Consider the following 16,517-nt stretch of genomic DNA (forward strand, 5'->3'; position numbering starts at 1 on the left):
CAGTGTTATTGGAAAGGTTAGACAAGCTCTCCTGAACCTTAATTCCCAGAGAAAGTGGCAGATGTCCTTTTACACGTTTGTGGGGAAGAATTGACGCTTCATTTGCCTGGCATAGATCAGCAAGGCATGCCTGATCATGAGGCATTTCAAGGGGCCTTATGTGACAGAGCGAGGACCTGAATTTCACTCTTAGCAACATTTTATTAAAAGTATTGTCTTTGGTCTTTTTTTTCACGATTTAGTATTATACTCTCAATGTTTGCATGCAGATTCTTAAAATTGTGTATACTAAACCTTCAAGATATGCACAACCAAGTTGCACATGTCTCGGGTTAACATGACTGCCACCCGACAGGAGTGGGAAACCACTCCTGTCAGGGACAACAGCCAAGAGTCAGGCTGCTGTCCCTGACAGGAGCAGGGAAACTGCTTCTGGTATGAGTGGCAGCTTGACTCTTGACTGCTGCCCCTGACAGGAGCAGTTTCCCGGTCCCAGGAGTCGCAGGGAGCTGGGAACCGGGAAGCAGCCTGGCTCCTGGCTCCCCTCTGCTTGCAGAGCTGGGAAACTGACCAGCACAGCAGCCCTAGTCAGTTTCCTGGCTCCAAGGAGAGGAGGGGAGCTGGTGTCCCTCTGCCCCTGGTTCCTGCTCCCTTCCACTGGCTGGAGCCAGGAAACTGACCAAGGCTTCTGTCTTGGTCAGTTTCCTGTCTCTGTAAGGGGAAGGGTGCCAGGATCTCTGTCTCTGTAAGGGGAGGGCTGCCTGGTTCCCAGCTCCCTATTACTCCCAAGATCAGGAAACCTCTCATGTCAGGGGCAGAAGCCAAGAGTCAGCACTACTGTGCTAGACAGTGCAGTATGGGAAGGTGGAGGGCAGCCCTTGGTGGGAAAGAAATGAGTTAAGAGCTTCTAGAAAAATTAGATATACACAGATCCTTGGGTCTGCATTTAATGCACCAAAGGTACTGAGGGAATTGGCAGATGTCATTGCCGAGCCTTTGGCCATTGTCTTTGAAGACTCTTGGAGATGTTCATCATTTACCTTGATAGACCTTGACTTCAGCAAAGCTTTCGATAGAGTCTCCCACAACATTCTTGCCCATAAGTTAAGGAAGTCTGGATTGGATCCATGGACTATAAGATGGATGGAAAGTTGGCTTGGCGGTTGGGCCCAACGGGTAGTGATCAATGGCTCAATATCTGGATGGCGGTTGGTTTCAAGCAGAGTGCCCCAAGGCTCGGTTCTTGGGCCAGTGTTGTTCAACATCTTAATTAATGACCTGGATGAAGGACTGGCTTGCACCCTCAGCAAGTATGCAGATGACACCAAGCTAGGGGGAGTGGTACATGTGCTGAAGGGTTGAGAGAGGATCCAGAGTGACCTGGATAAACTGGAGGATTGAGCCAAAAGAAATATGATGCAGTTCAACGAAAAGAAGTGTAGAGTCCTGCACCTGGGGCGGAAGAATCCCAAGCATTGTTATAGGCTGGGAACCGACTGGCTAAGCAGCAGTACAGTGGAATGGAACCTAGGGATTACAGTGGATGAAAGGCTGGATATGAGTCAAGAGTGTGCCCTTGTAGCCAAGAAGCCCAATGGCATATTAGGGTGCATTAGGAGGAGCATTTGGAGCAGAGCTAGAAAAGTTGTTTTTCCCCTCTATTTGGCATTGGTGAGACCACATCTGGAGTTTTGGGACCCCCAGTATAGGAAGGATGTGGATATGCTGGAGCAGGTTCAGTGGAGGGCAATGAAAATGATTAAGGGGCTGGAGCACAAGACCTATGAGGAGAGGCTGAGGAATTTGGGCTTATTTAGTTTGCAGAAGAGAAGGCAGAGGGGTGATTTACCAGCAGCCTTCACCTTCCTAAAGGGGAGCTCTAAAGAGAATAGAGAGACACTGTTCTCAGTAGTGTCAGACAGCAGAACAAGGAGCAATGATCTGAAGTCACAGAAGGAGAGGAGTAGATTAGATATTAGGTAAAACGACTTCACCAACAGGGTGGTGAAGCACTGGAATGCGTTGCCTTGAGAGGAGGTGGAATCTCCAGCCATTGAGGTTTTTAAGTCTTGGCTTGACAAAGTCCTGTCAGACTTAGTTGGGGTTGATCCTGCTTGAAGCAGGGGTCTGGATTTGATGACCTCCTGAGGTCCCTTTCAGCCCTAGGATTTTATGATTTTATGGTCAGTCCCACAAGCAGCAAGGAGCTGGGAACCAGGCTGCTCCCTGGATCCTGGCTCCCGGCCACTCTGGGAGCCAGAAAACAGAACCCTGGTGGGTGTGGGGGGGCCTGCTGGCGGTTGGGCTGGTCAGTTTCTTGGCTGTTGTAAACCCAGTGGAGCTGGGAACCAGGCTGCAGTCTGGTTCTAGTCTCCGCCTCCCCGACTTGCCCAAAAATTTGAGTTATGCAGGGGTTGACGAGATGCAACCTGGGCATAACTCGAGGGTTTACTGTACACTGCAACAGCTTCTATATATTAATTTCATAGAACACTTCCGTATCATGCAGGTTAGCCTGTGCTTTACTGACTATAGCTGTCACAGCCTGGCACCTCTTTAAAAAAAGAAATCTGGATATCTTGCCATGGCTGTCTGAACATGTGGACAAACGAAGTACATGTGCAGGGCTCAGATTGATGGGATGGGATGGGAGGCTCCCAGAATCACAGGCCAGCATCTTTCTCCTCCTCTGCTTCCTCTCCTGGCCCTGACCATGTCCTGGCCCTGGCCCTGACCCAGGGGGCTCTGACCATCTCCAGCAGCAACCTTCAGCATGGCTCTGCAGCTCTCAGCCTGGCCCTGTGCACAGAGGAGGAGTCAGGAGGCACTTGGCTGGAGAGAAGAGGGCTGGGGTAGAGGCACAGTTCAAGTTTGGCCCTGTGGCCCCTCTCTCATGATGAAGTGGGAGTGACTGGGTCCAGTTTGAATGGCTCTGACCCTGGGAGCCAGTGTGAGGAGTTGGGTCCAGCCCTGCAGGACAGGAGCAACCATTGCAGAGTGAGTGTAGGCTCTTCAGATTGTCCACACTCACCCACCCTTTGGCCTTCCCCTCTGCACCATGCCTGCAACCTATCTAGAGCCTTCCTGTAACCACCTGGTGGGTTGGGCCCTGCTGTTTGGGCAGCACTGCCTTGAAAAACTGCAGGACTAAAGGTCTTTAGGCCAGATTAGAGCTCACAACTGCAGAAGGTGCAAGCAACTTTCCCTTCACCCACCTCACTTGTGCACGCATGTAGCGATCTTCTGCATGTGTAGTCTGTGGGATCTCCTGGTCCCTGCTAGTCCCTTCAGGGATTTCTGCTGCTGAAAGGGCCTGTGACAGGCCAGGACCCCACCACACCCTGTTGACAGCATAGGTTTGCTATGGAGTGCATCGTACACTCAGTGGACTGTCTGTCCCTTGATACAGCTGCCAGTTTGCAAAATCCTAGAGTCCAGGTCCCAGCCCAAGCCCCAATGTCCTCACTGCAATTAAACAGCCCAGGAGCCTGACTCAGCTTAAGAACCTGTGTTTAGAAATTTGTACCTTCATACTTTCTTTATGAACAATTGACCCCTTGTTGCTATTTGCCTTATTGACTCTAGACATCGAAAGAAATGGACCACGGTCAAACTACTTCTCAGCAGAGGTGCAGACCCCAATGTTTGCCAGATCCCTCTGCACGTCCTCTTCTTTGCTGTTAAAGCTGCCGACGCAGAGGCAGTGAAACTACTGCTAGAAGCGGGAGCAAGGACGGACATACGACTTCCATTCAGGGTAATGGATAATTATTACTAACAACAACCAAATGTAATGTCTTAGAGTGATCAGTGATACAACTTTCATGTCCCTGTGTAGACTCATAAGTCTAATAACAGTCTGGGTAGGGCTACACAGCAAAGTAATTTCAAAATAACTATCCTAACATCTATACAATGCATCCGCTATATAGAAGTAATTTTGAAATAACTATCCTAGCATCTATACAGCACAACTGCTATATTGAAATAATTTCAAAATAACGGCCGTCTTATTTCAAAATTGGTAAATCTCGTCATTCGAAGTGGAATAGGGCCCTCCCTCCACCCGCCTTCCCAATGATGCAATAAACAGTCTGTTTTCTGAATGCAAACGGGGGCCTTTCTTTACAGCAAGGGTGGGGTGCGGTGACGGGGGTAGAGGCGACCAGGAGGAAGGGAGTAGGGTGGAGGGGGTGCTATTAACTCAGGTGGAAGGGGTTAGCTGCAGGTGGGGTCCAGGGGACGGGGGCTTTCAACATCCTGGTGCATGAGGGAGTGAAAGTATGGAGGGAGAGGAGCAGGGGTGACTGACTGGGGAGGGCTGTGCTGAGGCAGGACACCCGTGTGTACACCCGCTTGCCCACCTCCAGCAGCAGGGCCTGCTTATGTTCCTGCTGCATCTAACAGGGTCTTGCACCAGAGGGAGGAGGTCCTCGACCACCCAGCTGCGCCGGGTGCCCTGTATGTCCTGCAGCTCTTCCAGACGCTGCTGCAGGAGGTCCTCAGTGCCCTGTGCATGCCGGTGGTGTCCCCGGGTCTGTGTGGACAGTCTGGGAGATGCAGGACGCCCTCCCATCAGAGCTTGGTTGGGCTGTGGAGAACAAGGATGGGTGGTCAATCAGCCCAGGGGACATTCTGCCTGCAGCCTGGTCTGCTGGTTCCTGGTTCTGCTGCTGTAGTGGGAGCCAGGCCGTGTGTGTCATGCTGCTGGCCTCTGGTGTCAGTAGAAGTGGGAGCTAGCACAGGGCTGTGGGAATGCCTGTCTACAGGTGGTCTGCTGTCCCCTGCCTCCTTCCCATGGTGACTTGTGTGGACAGGGTGTCCCACCCAAGGTTTGGAGGCATGACAAGCCTCTCCAGCCACCCTGTACCCAGTATTCCCCTGTGGCAGCCTCCCGAGGCTGTGTGTCTGGGAGCAGCATGGCACATAGTCCCCTGTGCATTGGTGGCTGTATGCACCATGGCCCCTCACCGTCTCCTTGAGCAGCCCCTCCACACACATGCCTGGCCAGCCCTTCCATGGGGAATGGAGGTGGCACTTACTGGATGGCCCCCTCCTCCATCGTCCAGAATGGCTCCACAGACAGGCCCCCTGTCGCCAGGCTGGCCTGGCTGCCGCCCCTGGGTCCAGATCTGGGTCCTCCGCCATATCACGTGGAACTGGAAGGGACCTCTAGAGGTCATCAAGTCCAGTCCCCTGTCTTCACAGCAGGCTGATCTATCGCCATCCTGACATATTTCTTTTTAAATACATAACTTGCCCCAGACCCTTGAAAGGCCCCTCAAGGGCTGAACTCACTACCCCGGGTTTACCAGGCCAATGCTCTAACTACTGAGATATTCTCTCTCTCTGCCTTATCCTCATCCCCACTGCCCAGCTCCAGCTCTGCGAAGGGCTGGACTCCACCACAAGGGTTGGTGAAGTGACTTCCCTGCCCCCCACAATGTGCTCCAAGTCCTCGAAGTAGGGGCAGCTGGTGGATGCTGTCCCAGACCTGGACCTGTCCTCCTTGGCCCTGATGTAAGCCTGGTGGAGCTCCTTGGCCTTCCTGTGCACCTGCTCCTGGGTGCGCTTGTGGCCACAGGCTGCCAGACCCTCCACCATGTGACCATAGATGGGCTCAGGTGTGGATATCCTGGGAGATAGCCTCATGCCCCCTGAAACTGCAGTGAAGTCCTGGATCTCCTTCCCTGACCAGCGCCAGGGCAGGCTCTTGGGGAATGTGGACCGGTCAGAGCCCTCTTTCTAGCTCATACTTGTCTCTGGGCTGTTGCACAGGGAATAGGCTGTTGGCTGTGGAGCGGGCCCAGAGCACAAACCCAGTCTTCCAACTGTTTGGGTTGTGCCTTTGAGGGCTGGAAGCTGGGGGAACTATGGAGGTTTTACTGCCTCTGGCCAGCAAGATCTTCTGGCCATGCAAGGCATGCTGGGGGCCTGGAAGCCCCTTAACTCAAAATATCCCATATATCCCGGAATAACACAGTGTAGTTTGGAATATGTAGTTTGAGCTAAGCATTATTCCTGGTGGAATGAGGGTTACAGATTTCAAATTAACGTATCTGCTATTTCAAAGTTATTTCAAAATAGCGCGTGCATAGTCTAGACGCCAGCAAAGTTAAGTTGAGATAACGGCTGCTATCTCGACATAACTTTGCAGTGTAGCCCTAGCCCAACTGTTTCAGCCTAAGACATTTTAGGCTAGCTCTGGCACTGAAATATGGCTCCCCCTTTATAGTCCACCTTCCTGTTGTGTTCTGAGTGTAGTTTGTTCCCTACACTTGACCTTGATGTGTTAGCTTGGCAGACTGCACCTGGACATTTTCCTCATATCTCACCTCAAATAGACACTTGTCTGCAGAGTGTTCTGTTTTCCTTCTAGTCATTTAGCTGACAGTTTTAAAGCTTAGTGTGACTTTGGTGCCTGTGGGCAGTAGTGGAGTGGTACTCAACTTTCTTGTGTATGGCCCTCGGTTGGTTGGCTTCAGTGTGCTTTGTACAGGATGTCAATATCACTATATTCAGTTCTGGTGTCTGCCTTTCCTGCTACAGCTGAGGGCTTTGGTTACCTCCTGCCCTGGTGCCAGTGAAAGCTGTCTTTCCTCTAACCTTTTCGCACACAAAAAGTATGGAGAAACCGCAACCCAGCAGGCAGCCTCAGGATTCATCAGCCTTGCCTGTCTTGTCTGGTTGTGCTGTGAGATTTGCTCACAGGTGCAGACAGAGGGCCTGAAAAGCTCTCCTGGCTTTTTTCATTGCTTCTGGGTCCTCCAAAATAGATGTGGGGTAGAGCTACACTACCTGGTTCCTCTAGGTTTCGATTTTGATTTCTTAATACACCATTGTGCTAGGTCTTGGCCTAGGCGAATGTGCCAGCATGTGGGCCTAGAGGAGATGCACAAAATTGAACTATCGAGGTCGGCGGTTGACCCTCTTACTTCTCATTCTCATGAAGAGCGAGGGAGGCCAGCAGGAGAGTTTGTCCCGTCAACTGCCCTCAGTGAGGATGGCCAGATAAGTCATAGAATCATAGAATGCTAGGACTCTAAGGAACCTGGAGAGGCCATCGAGTCCAGTCCCCTGCCCTAATGGCAGGACCATCCCTGATAGACATCTATCTAACCTGTTCTTAAATATCTCCAGCGATGGAGATTCTACAACCTCTGTTGGCAGTTTATTCCACTGTTTGACCACCATGACAGTTAGGAACTTTTTCCTAATGTCCATCCCAAACCTCCCTTGCTGCAGTGCAAGTCCATTGCCTCTTGCTGTATCCTCAGAGGCCAAGAAGAACAAATTTTCTCCCTCCTCCTTATGACACCCTTTTAGATACCAGAAAACTGCTATCATGTCCCCCCTCAATCTTCTCTTTTCCAAACTAAACAAGCCCAATTCTTTCAGCCTTTCTTCATAGGTCATATTCTCTAAACCTTTAATCATTCTTGTCATTCTTTTCTGGACCCTCTCTAATTTCTCCAGATCTTTCTTGAACTGTGGTGCCCAGAACTGGACACAGTACTTCAGCTGAGGCCTAACCAGTGCAGAGTAGAGCAGAAGAATGACTTCTCATGTCCTGTTCATAACACACCTGTTAACGCATCCTAGAATCTTGTTTGCTTTTTTTGCAACAGACTCATATTTAACTAGTGGTCCACCACAACCCCCAGATCCCTTTCTGCTGTAGTCATTCCTAAATGGTCTCTTCCCATTCTGTATGTGTGTAGCCAACCAGGCTCGGGTTCCCCAGAAACGAGGCTGCACCCAGAAGGCGAGTGCTATATTTGGTTTATGGAAAGCACGTGACACCCATGACGGGAGCCTCGGAGACGCCACAGTCACCAGTGAGGGAAAACCCGACACGTCACAGCTTTGCTCAGGGAGAGGCTCTGTAACATGCCTCCTAACACTAGCTGATAAAGCTGAACTCATTAACATAAGATTGCCTAAAATTGCCTATGCATTTCTTATCACTATCTCTTGTGGCCTACTGCCAGCGTAGCCTTGAAGGCTTGGCAAGCACTCCTTGTTCCGCAGTAGTTTCCATGGCAGTTATTTTGCAGCTTTTCACCTTGCACAGACTGGTCTGTTTAGATTCTCCTGAGGATTCGCAGAGGGGTCGGACTGCACTCTTGACCGTTACAATGTCTTCTCGCACCCTACAATGTGTGACACTGATTGTTCCTTCCCAAGTGAAGCACTTTGCATTTGTCCTTATTAAACTTCATCCTGTTTACCTCAGTCCATTTCTCCAATTTATCCAGACCATTTTGAATTATGACCCTGTCTTCCAAAGCAGTTGCAACTCCTCCCAGCTTGGTATCATCTGCAAACATAATAAGCATACTTTCTATGCCAATATCTAAATCATTGATGAAGATATTGAACAGAACTGGTCCTAAAACAGACCCCTGCGGAACCCCACTTGTTATACTTTTCCAGCAGGATTGAGAACCATTAACAACTACTCTCTGAGTATGGTTATCCAGCCAGTTATGCACCCACCTGATAGTAGCCTCATCTAAATTGTATTTGCCTAGTTTATTGATAAGAATATCATGCAAGACCGTATCAAATGCGTTACTAAAATCTAGGTATACCAAATATTCACCGCTTCTCCCCTATCCACAAGTCTTATTATCCTATCAAAGAAAGCTATCAGATTGGTTTGACATGATTTGTTCTTTACCAATGCATGCTGGCTGTTCCCTATCACCTTACCACCTTCCAAGTGCTTGCAGAGGATTTCTTTAATTACCTGCTCCATTATCTTTCCTGGCACAGAAGTTAAGTTGACTGGCATGTAGTTTCCTGAGTTATTCTTATTCCCCTTTTTATAGATGGGCACTATATTTGCCCTTTTCCAGTCTTCTGGAATCTCTCCTGTCTCCCATGATTTTCCAAAGATGATAGATAAAGACTCAGATACCTCCTCTATCAGGTCCTTGAGTATTCTAGGATGCATTTCATCAGGCCCTGGTGACTTGCAGACATCTAATTTTTCTAATCGATCATAGATAAGTCAATTCCAGCTGTGCAATTGCTGTAGCGTATCTATGATCGTCTGTAAGGTCTTGTGTAGAGCTGGCCTCAGTCCAAGAAGGATTAAACAACTCAGAGTTGAGCCACCACTGGAGCAGCACCAGCAGCTGTCAAGGCTGTTATGGAACCTGACACTGTAGTAGGATTGCTTGGCAGACTTCCGAACAGCGCGTCATAAGACGATGCATGTGCCCCACCCATGTGCACTGTCTTATGAGTCAGGGACCAGGCATAAGCCCTCTTCCCTCTTGCGCTTCATATGCGCACTTACTTGTGATGCAAAAGTGATAGTAACACTGAGTCACAGTCTGTTTTGGCAGTGCAGTGCCCCTGCAACCACCGGTTGTGTCAGGAATAGTCACAGTCCCAATAGGTTTAGAGGGAAATGGACATTGGGGAGTAATTGCCATTTAAACTGACCATAAACACAATCCCTTAACTCTATTTCTAGGCTATCAAAAATGGAGTTGCAGGGTCACTGCTGGAGAAATATCCTGTACCTTAGTTTTGAGAAGTTACTTGTGATAAAGACTTAATGCCACTTTTATTTTTCAGCTGGGAGGTTTAATGCCTCTTCATATTGCTGTAGCCATTCCTGGTGAGGAAGGGGTCAAGATAACGGAATTAATCCTTCATTCAGCTACAGATCCTGATGCCAGGGCAGGAGATGAAGATGAGATGTATGCACCAGACTGGGTATGCTGCGTTGTTGCTCCACCCTCATCCACCCATTTAGCTGTGTCAGTTTAAAGACCCCTGTCTTGAATTCTTCCTTTAAAAAGATAGTTCTTAAGCTCAGCCTCAATTTCATATGCAGCCAAGAAAACAGACCTAAAACAAAACAAACCACAGAGCTCCACTCAAACCAAACAATATTTTATCGCGTATTAGAAAAAGAGCTTCTTATTCCGAATGTGAAATGGACAAAAGTGTGGAGAACCTAATTCTCTGGAACCCAAGACATAACTGAAGGCTGCTGTACAGCTCTGCCTCTTCATGGGGCTGCTCAAACACATATCATGCATGGAAAACATCCAGATGGAAGCGTCAAAGTACATTCTGCAAGGACCTTAGGGTGAGATGCGCAGAGGTCTGCAGTGAAGTCACTTGAGAAGAAGCAATTCCATGAAGCAATACAGCTGTGTCTATGCTACAAAAATAACTTCAAAGTTGCTTACTTCAAAGTATAACACACATGTGTCTACACACATCCTACTTCAAAGTTAAAGTAGGGCACTACTCCGTTCCTGAGAATGGAGTAAGGACTTCGAAGATGTGTGTGTAGACTCTCTGCTGGCTACTTAGATGTAGTGCCTAACTTCAAAGTTAACTTCAAAGTTAGTTCCTAGTGTAGACTCTCACAACAAGACTGATTTTCTCTCCTCAGCTGATGCATTATTTTGGTTCTTTCAACTCCCCTCGATTTAAACTATGCGAGTAATAAAATGGAAGAAAAAGTGACTCAGTAAGGCAACCTTTACTAGAGATCTCTGTGTGGCTCTTGAATTTGATTCCGTTCTTCCTGTTCTCTACTTTTCACTAGCAATGTCCGTCTGATGCATGTCCCATGTAGAGAATGAAAATTAGTCTCCTACCATGTAACTTTTGTTTCTCAAAATGGAGTATGGTCATCGGGGTGGGAAGTCGTGTTCCTTTCCCCCTCCCTGTGTATCAGTGGTTGTAGATGTGAGACTGAAAACAATCTAAATGCTGCTGATGGACAGTGGTTTTGCTTTTCAGGATGCAGAGGTGCAGCAATCCAGCAGATGGAGCTTGAATCTAAAGCAGGAAGTGGGGAGGGTGGGGTTGCTTGTGCTGTGGCCGGGTCTGCGCTAGACCTTAAAGTCAATCCTAAATATGCAATTCCAGCTACAGCAATTGCCTAGCAGGAATCGACATACCAATGATCGACTTACCTGGCTGTCCCCACTGAGGGAGGTCGATGGGAGAAACTTTCCCTTGGCCTCCCTCATTCCTTGCTAGAATGAGGAGTACAGGGTTCGACAGATTTCACACGTCCCCACTCGGCACACAAAATCAAACCCCCAAAGATCGACGCTGACTGGGTGGATCTCCCAGGTAGTTTAAATGGACTGAGTTGTAAGGAGCAAAGTGGATAATGTCCAGACCAGGGGGCGTTTGACACAGATTTATTTTCTATTAAATTATACCCAAGCAATACTGAGTGTCATCTGGGTCTGATTTTTTTGTTTTTGGTTCTTTACATTCAGAGTGAGCCTACTGAATCGCCGGTTATTATTGCCATGAAACTTAATAATGAAACTGGACCTCCTCACAAATACTATTCATCTCCTCATCTGATCCCAGAGGAAGGTGGGAGGACCCCTTTGCATATTGCCTGCGAAAGAGAAGATAATCCTAAGGTAGGAGCACAATGTCCCTTCTTTAGGTTGTGGTTTCGCTCTTTTCTGAAGAATACACATAACTTACAGTTCTCCGTTGACATATCTTACCCTGCTGGTGACTCCTCTATAGGATCTGATTTCATGTGGCTTCTGTAGAAGGAGTAAAACTCTCATCTCCATTCATAGGAAGCATCTGATCTTCCAGTCTGTGTGATCTTGGCTGCTCTGGGGGTTTTAGCTTGGGGTCGCCAGTCACCCATGGAGCTGCTCTGGTGCAACAGCTTTGAATAGACAGGCACAGCTAGAGTTTGCAATGTGCATGATTAACTCTGGTAAGAAGTAGAGGCAGATGGCTTTGGGAAAATGTAGCTTTTGTTGGCATTGTACATTTGCATAAGGGATTTGCTCTGGAACAGCTGGGACAGATCCTCCGTGGAGACAAGGCCTGTGTGCACAGAACTGTTTTTGGCTTCCGTGACACCGAAGGGCAGCAGGCTCAGGTCCGCACCAGATCGTTTTTATTGTGCTGAGAGCACTCTTCTGTGATTCTCTTAAGAGAGGTCATAAGTGGAAGGAGAGTGAGCCAGACAAGGAGCAGTCCAAGAATTGATTTGATTAACCTAGTGCACCCCACCCCCTAATCATTTTCATTGCCCTCCTCTGGACTCGCTCCAATGCAGCCATATCCTTTCTATACTGGCAGGCCCAGAATTGGACACAGTACTCCAGATGTGCCCAAATAGAGGGGAATAATCACTTGCTGGAGCCAGCAAACTGACCGCCGCAGCAGCACTGGTCACTTTCCCGGCTCCAGCAAGTGGAGGGGAGTGAGGACCCAGGCTGCTCCCTGGTTCCCAGCTCCCTGCCACTCATGATTTTGACTTGTGTTATTACAAGAAACACGCAAGTCAAATCATGTCAGTCGGGGGAGGTGGATGGGATGGGGGAGGCAGGGTCATGCTTGGTGGGAATGGACAGAACAACCTGTGCTCACTATGGAGCACACTCCCCTCCAGAACCACTGAACCTCACCGCTCCTGTGTTACTAGCAAACCCACTTGACAAGTGTCCCATACTCGTGTAGTGCTGGTCCACACAGAGGATTACAATCTCCTGCTGATATCAGTAGTTACTCCATTAGTTAAGGTGGCAGCAGGCTGTGCGATTGATCGAATGGCACCATCCATTAACCATGCATTAACAGGTGTGTTGTGAACAAGACACGAGAAGTCATTCTCCTGCTCTACTCTGCGCTGGTTAGGCCTCAGCTGGAGTGTTGTGTCCAGTTCTGGGCACCGCAGTTCAGGAAGGATGTGGAGAAATTGGAGAGGGTCCAGAGGAGAGCAACGAGAATGACCAAAGAGAACATGACCTATGAAGAAAGGCTGAAAGAATTGGGCTTGTTTAGTTTGGAAAAGAGAAGATTGAGGGGGGACATGATAGCAGTTTTCAGGTATCTAAAAGGGTGTCATAAGGCAGAGGGAAGGAACTTGTTCTTCCTTGCCTCTGAGGATAGAACAAGAGGCAATGGACTGAAATTGCAGCAGGGGAGGTTCAGGTTGGACATTAGGAAAAAGTTCCTAACTGTCAGGGTGATCAAGCACTGGAACGAATTGCCAAGGGAGGTGGCTTGGTCCTGCCATGAGGGTAGGGGGCTGGACTCGATGGCCTCTCAAGGTCCCTTCTAGTCCTACTCCTCTATGATTGTATCCCTGCTGAGGAGGCACGTGCAGCTACACAGTAGAAATTCTGTTGTCAGTGTGTGTTGTTAAGCTTGGGAATTACACACACAAAACTTAGTAAAAACCACTCTTAACCTTGCATTTTCAAGCTCTCAAAAATTAGGAAATGTAACCAGCCTTTAATTACACAAGCACGTTCTGCTCCATTCAGTTTACTGACTGAGCAATATTTACGGAACAAGATGCTATTCAGTACTTTTTCTCCTCATTCCGTCTACGGTCCTAGGCCTTATTTAGCGACTAGCCTGCAACCCATGACTGAAGTATTGATTTCCTTATGACATTTTTTCATGGCACTTATCACTGTAATATTAGAGCACTTCTCAAATATTAATGAAGTTAGTGTCACAACATCCCTGTGAGAGGAGGGGTATTGTTCCCATTTTACACATGGAGAGCTGAGTCAGAGAGAGTAAAGTAAAATGTGTCCATTAATTGGGAGTACCCAGTTTGAGGTGACCAGGCCCTGAGTTCTCAGTGCACCAAGGCTTGGATAGCACTCCATCTGTGGCAAGCACAGCTTCTGTTGTCTTCAGTTGTAGCTTTGTGTGCTCAGCACTTCTGCCAATAGATCTGAAGCTCTCAAATCAGGCACCTGGAAAATGAAAAGTCACTTAGTGACCACCTGTGAAAAGTTGGGCTTAGGTCACTTGCTCAGCATCACATGGGAACCTTGGGGCAAAGACAGGAGTAGAATACAATTCTCCAGGGCAGTGTTCAGATGCTATAACCTTGAGGCCCTCCTCTCTCTTCTTGCATCCTCTGCCTCATTCACTGCACATGCCTTCCAGTTTCTGCAAGGAAAGAGGCAGGGACATTACAGACAACAGTCTCTTCCATGCTAAAAATCACTTAGAAAAATTAGATGTCTGTAAGTCACCAAGGCCTGCTGAAATGCAACCTAGAATACTCAAGGAGCTGATAGAGGAGGTATCTGAGCCTTTAGCTATCATTTTTTGGAAAATCATGGGAGACAGGAGAGATTCCAGAAGACTGGGAAAGGGCAAATATAGTGCCCGTGTATAAAAAGGGGAATAAGAATAACCCAGGGAACTACAGGCCAGTCAACGTACAGAACGCGTCCTTCATGTACACTGCATGAGGCTGGGGTCTTATGGGAAAAATTGTATGTGATCATGTAAATAAAGATTGAATTCTAATGTATATGCAGAAGAGGATCTAATTAAGATTTTTCACACAACCTTAATTTTAGTAGTTCCCAGCTTTTGAAGATTAAGGATGTAACCTTAGTAATCTTTTCAGTTTTTTTCTGTGCTATACTTATACGTGTTTAGAGCAAGTGTTTAATGCTGTGGTTTTTCATAAGCATAATGTCTTGATTTCCTTTTATATGATCTAGGCTGCGTCTACACGTGCACGCTACTTCGAAGTAGCGGCAGTAACTTCGAAATAGCGCCCGTCACGTCTACACGTGTTGGGCGCTATTTCGAAGTTGAAATCGACGTTAGGCGGCGAGACGTCGAAGTCGCTAACCCCATGAGCGGATGGGAATAGCGCCCTACTTCGACGTTCAACATCGAAGTAGGGACGTGTAGACGATCCGCGTCCCGCAACATCGAAATAGCGGGGTCCTCCATGGCGGCCATCAGCTGGGGGGTTGAGAGATACTCTCTCTCCAGCCCTTGCGGGGCTCTGTGGTCACCGTGGGCAGCAGCCCTTAGCCCAGGGCTTCTGGCTGCCGCTGCTGCAGCTGGGGGTCCGTGCTGCATATACAGGGTCTGCAACTAGTTGTTGGCTCTGTGTATCTTGCACTGTTTAATGAAAGTGTGTCTGGGAGGGGCCCTTTAAGGGAGCGACTTGCTGTTGAGTCCGCCCCGTGACCCTGTCTGCAGCTGTGCCTGGCTCCCTTATTTCAATGTGTGCTACTTTGCCGTGTAGACGTTCCCTCGCTGCGCCTATTTTGATGTTGGGCTGCGCAACGTCGAAGTTGAACATCGACGTTGCCAGCCCTGGAGGACGTGTAGACGTTATTCATCGAAATAGCCTATTTCGATGTCGCTACTTCGAAATTAGCTATTTCGATGTAGCGTGCACGTGTAGACGTAGCCCTAATTCTACACTTTCTCCACTACCAGTATGTCAGAGATGTTGTCCGCCTCCTGTTGACTCATAAGGCAACGCCTAACACATTGTGGAGCGGCCATTCACCGCTTTCCCTGGCAATTGCCAGTGGGAATGACTTGGTGAGTATCATCTAATTCCTTTTTACTTGGTTAGTTTTTGCTTTAGTTCCTTCCCCAACAGAAGGTAACATGTTACCTTACCTGTTGGAGGGACCCATGCTTATTTCCAATGGAAGTATCTAAAGTTCTTCTTCGAGAGTCCCCGTGGGTGCTCCATGATAGGTGTCGGGCTCGCCCCGGCGCCGCACATTGGATCTTTCCAGCAGTTTCTGCTGGACTGCGCATGCGCCAGCACGCGCCAATCCCTTGCGCGCTCCCAGCCACGTGCGCGATCCGGTCCCCGCCAGTTCCTTCTTAACCGCCATTGGCTGCAGACGGAATCTGCTCAGGCTGCGGCCAGAGTCAGCGTATTTAGAGTTTTCAAAGTTTTAGAGTTTCTTTTCAGAGTTCTTAGTTAAATTGTTTGTTTCTTTATTGCAAAAAAAAAAAAATATATATATATATATATAAGTAGAAAGTCTTAGTAACGAGAAGGAGGAGCGGAGGCAACCCGGGGACGTGAAGGTCAGTAGACCTCCTGGTGTGGCAGGCTGGAGTCCGTGAGAGGGGAACAGGCACAGAGAAGGTGCTAAGTACCCTATTAACAGCTCAAAGACTCACCGCAATGTCCTCTTCAGCGCACGTGGCAGAGGCTGAGCCTCCGATTACTAAGCAGCCGGCCCGCGCATTCAGAGCGGCAGCCAGGCAAGCGCCGGAACAGGCGGCACTGCCGCAAGCGGCACAGACCCCCGCAGCACCAACAGTGCAGGGCCAACAGGCGCGCAGCCTGCAGGCACCGGAGGAGACCACCCGCGCGGCACAGCAGATGAGCGTGCCGAGCGCGGCGCCGACAGCGGGGCCGAGATCCCCGGCACGGGAAGGGGTGGAGCCAGCACCGCAGGGGAGGGGAAAGGCAGCAGCGAAAACCCGGCACCACAGCCCTTCTCTAGACAGGGCTGCAGGGCTACTCTCAACAAGTCCTCCCCTTATGCTGCGAACACCAACCAGGAGACATGGGTCTCCCCCAGCTTACCCAGAGCCTCCTTCTCTGTTCCTCCAACCAGCATCACCATGGCTCGGGCCACCCTCGCCTTTTCTGGGATTTGACCCTCTGGAGTACTATCACAAACCAGTTTCACCATTGTCTCAGTCATCCAGACGATCTCGCTCCCCCAGACATTGGGGGTATG

At 48.9% G+C, this 16,517-nt stretch overlaps 1 protein-coding gene across 1 annotated transcript in view; it reads left to right on the forward strand.

Annotated features, from left to right (window-relative positions):
• The window catches only part of ANKMY1 (ankyrin repeat and MYND domain containing 1), an 83,343-nt gene that overhangs the window by 30,197 nt on the left and 36,629 nt on the right, over nt 1-16,517 (forward strand). The window contains exons 8-11 of the mRNA XM_075003948.1: nt 3,586-3,757; nt 9,592-9,732; nt 11,268-11,420; nt 15,241-15,348. Of these exons, the coding sequence (XP_074860049.1) occupies nt 3,586-3,757; nt 9,592-9,732; nt 11,268-11,420; nt 15,241-15,348 (574 nt within the window). The remainder of the gene's footprint in view (nt 1-3,585; nt 3,758-9,591; nt 9,733-11,267; nt 11,421-15,240; nt 15,349-16,517) is intronic.

Source organism: Carettochelys insculpta, chromosome 10, assembly GCF_033958435.1.
Source record: "Carettochelys insculpta isolate YL-2023 chromosome 10, ASM3395843v1, whole genome shotgun sequence".
In the NCBI taxonomy this organism is placed as follows: Eukaryota; Metazoa; Chordata; order Testudines; family Carettochelyidae; genus Carettochelys; species Carettochelys insculpta.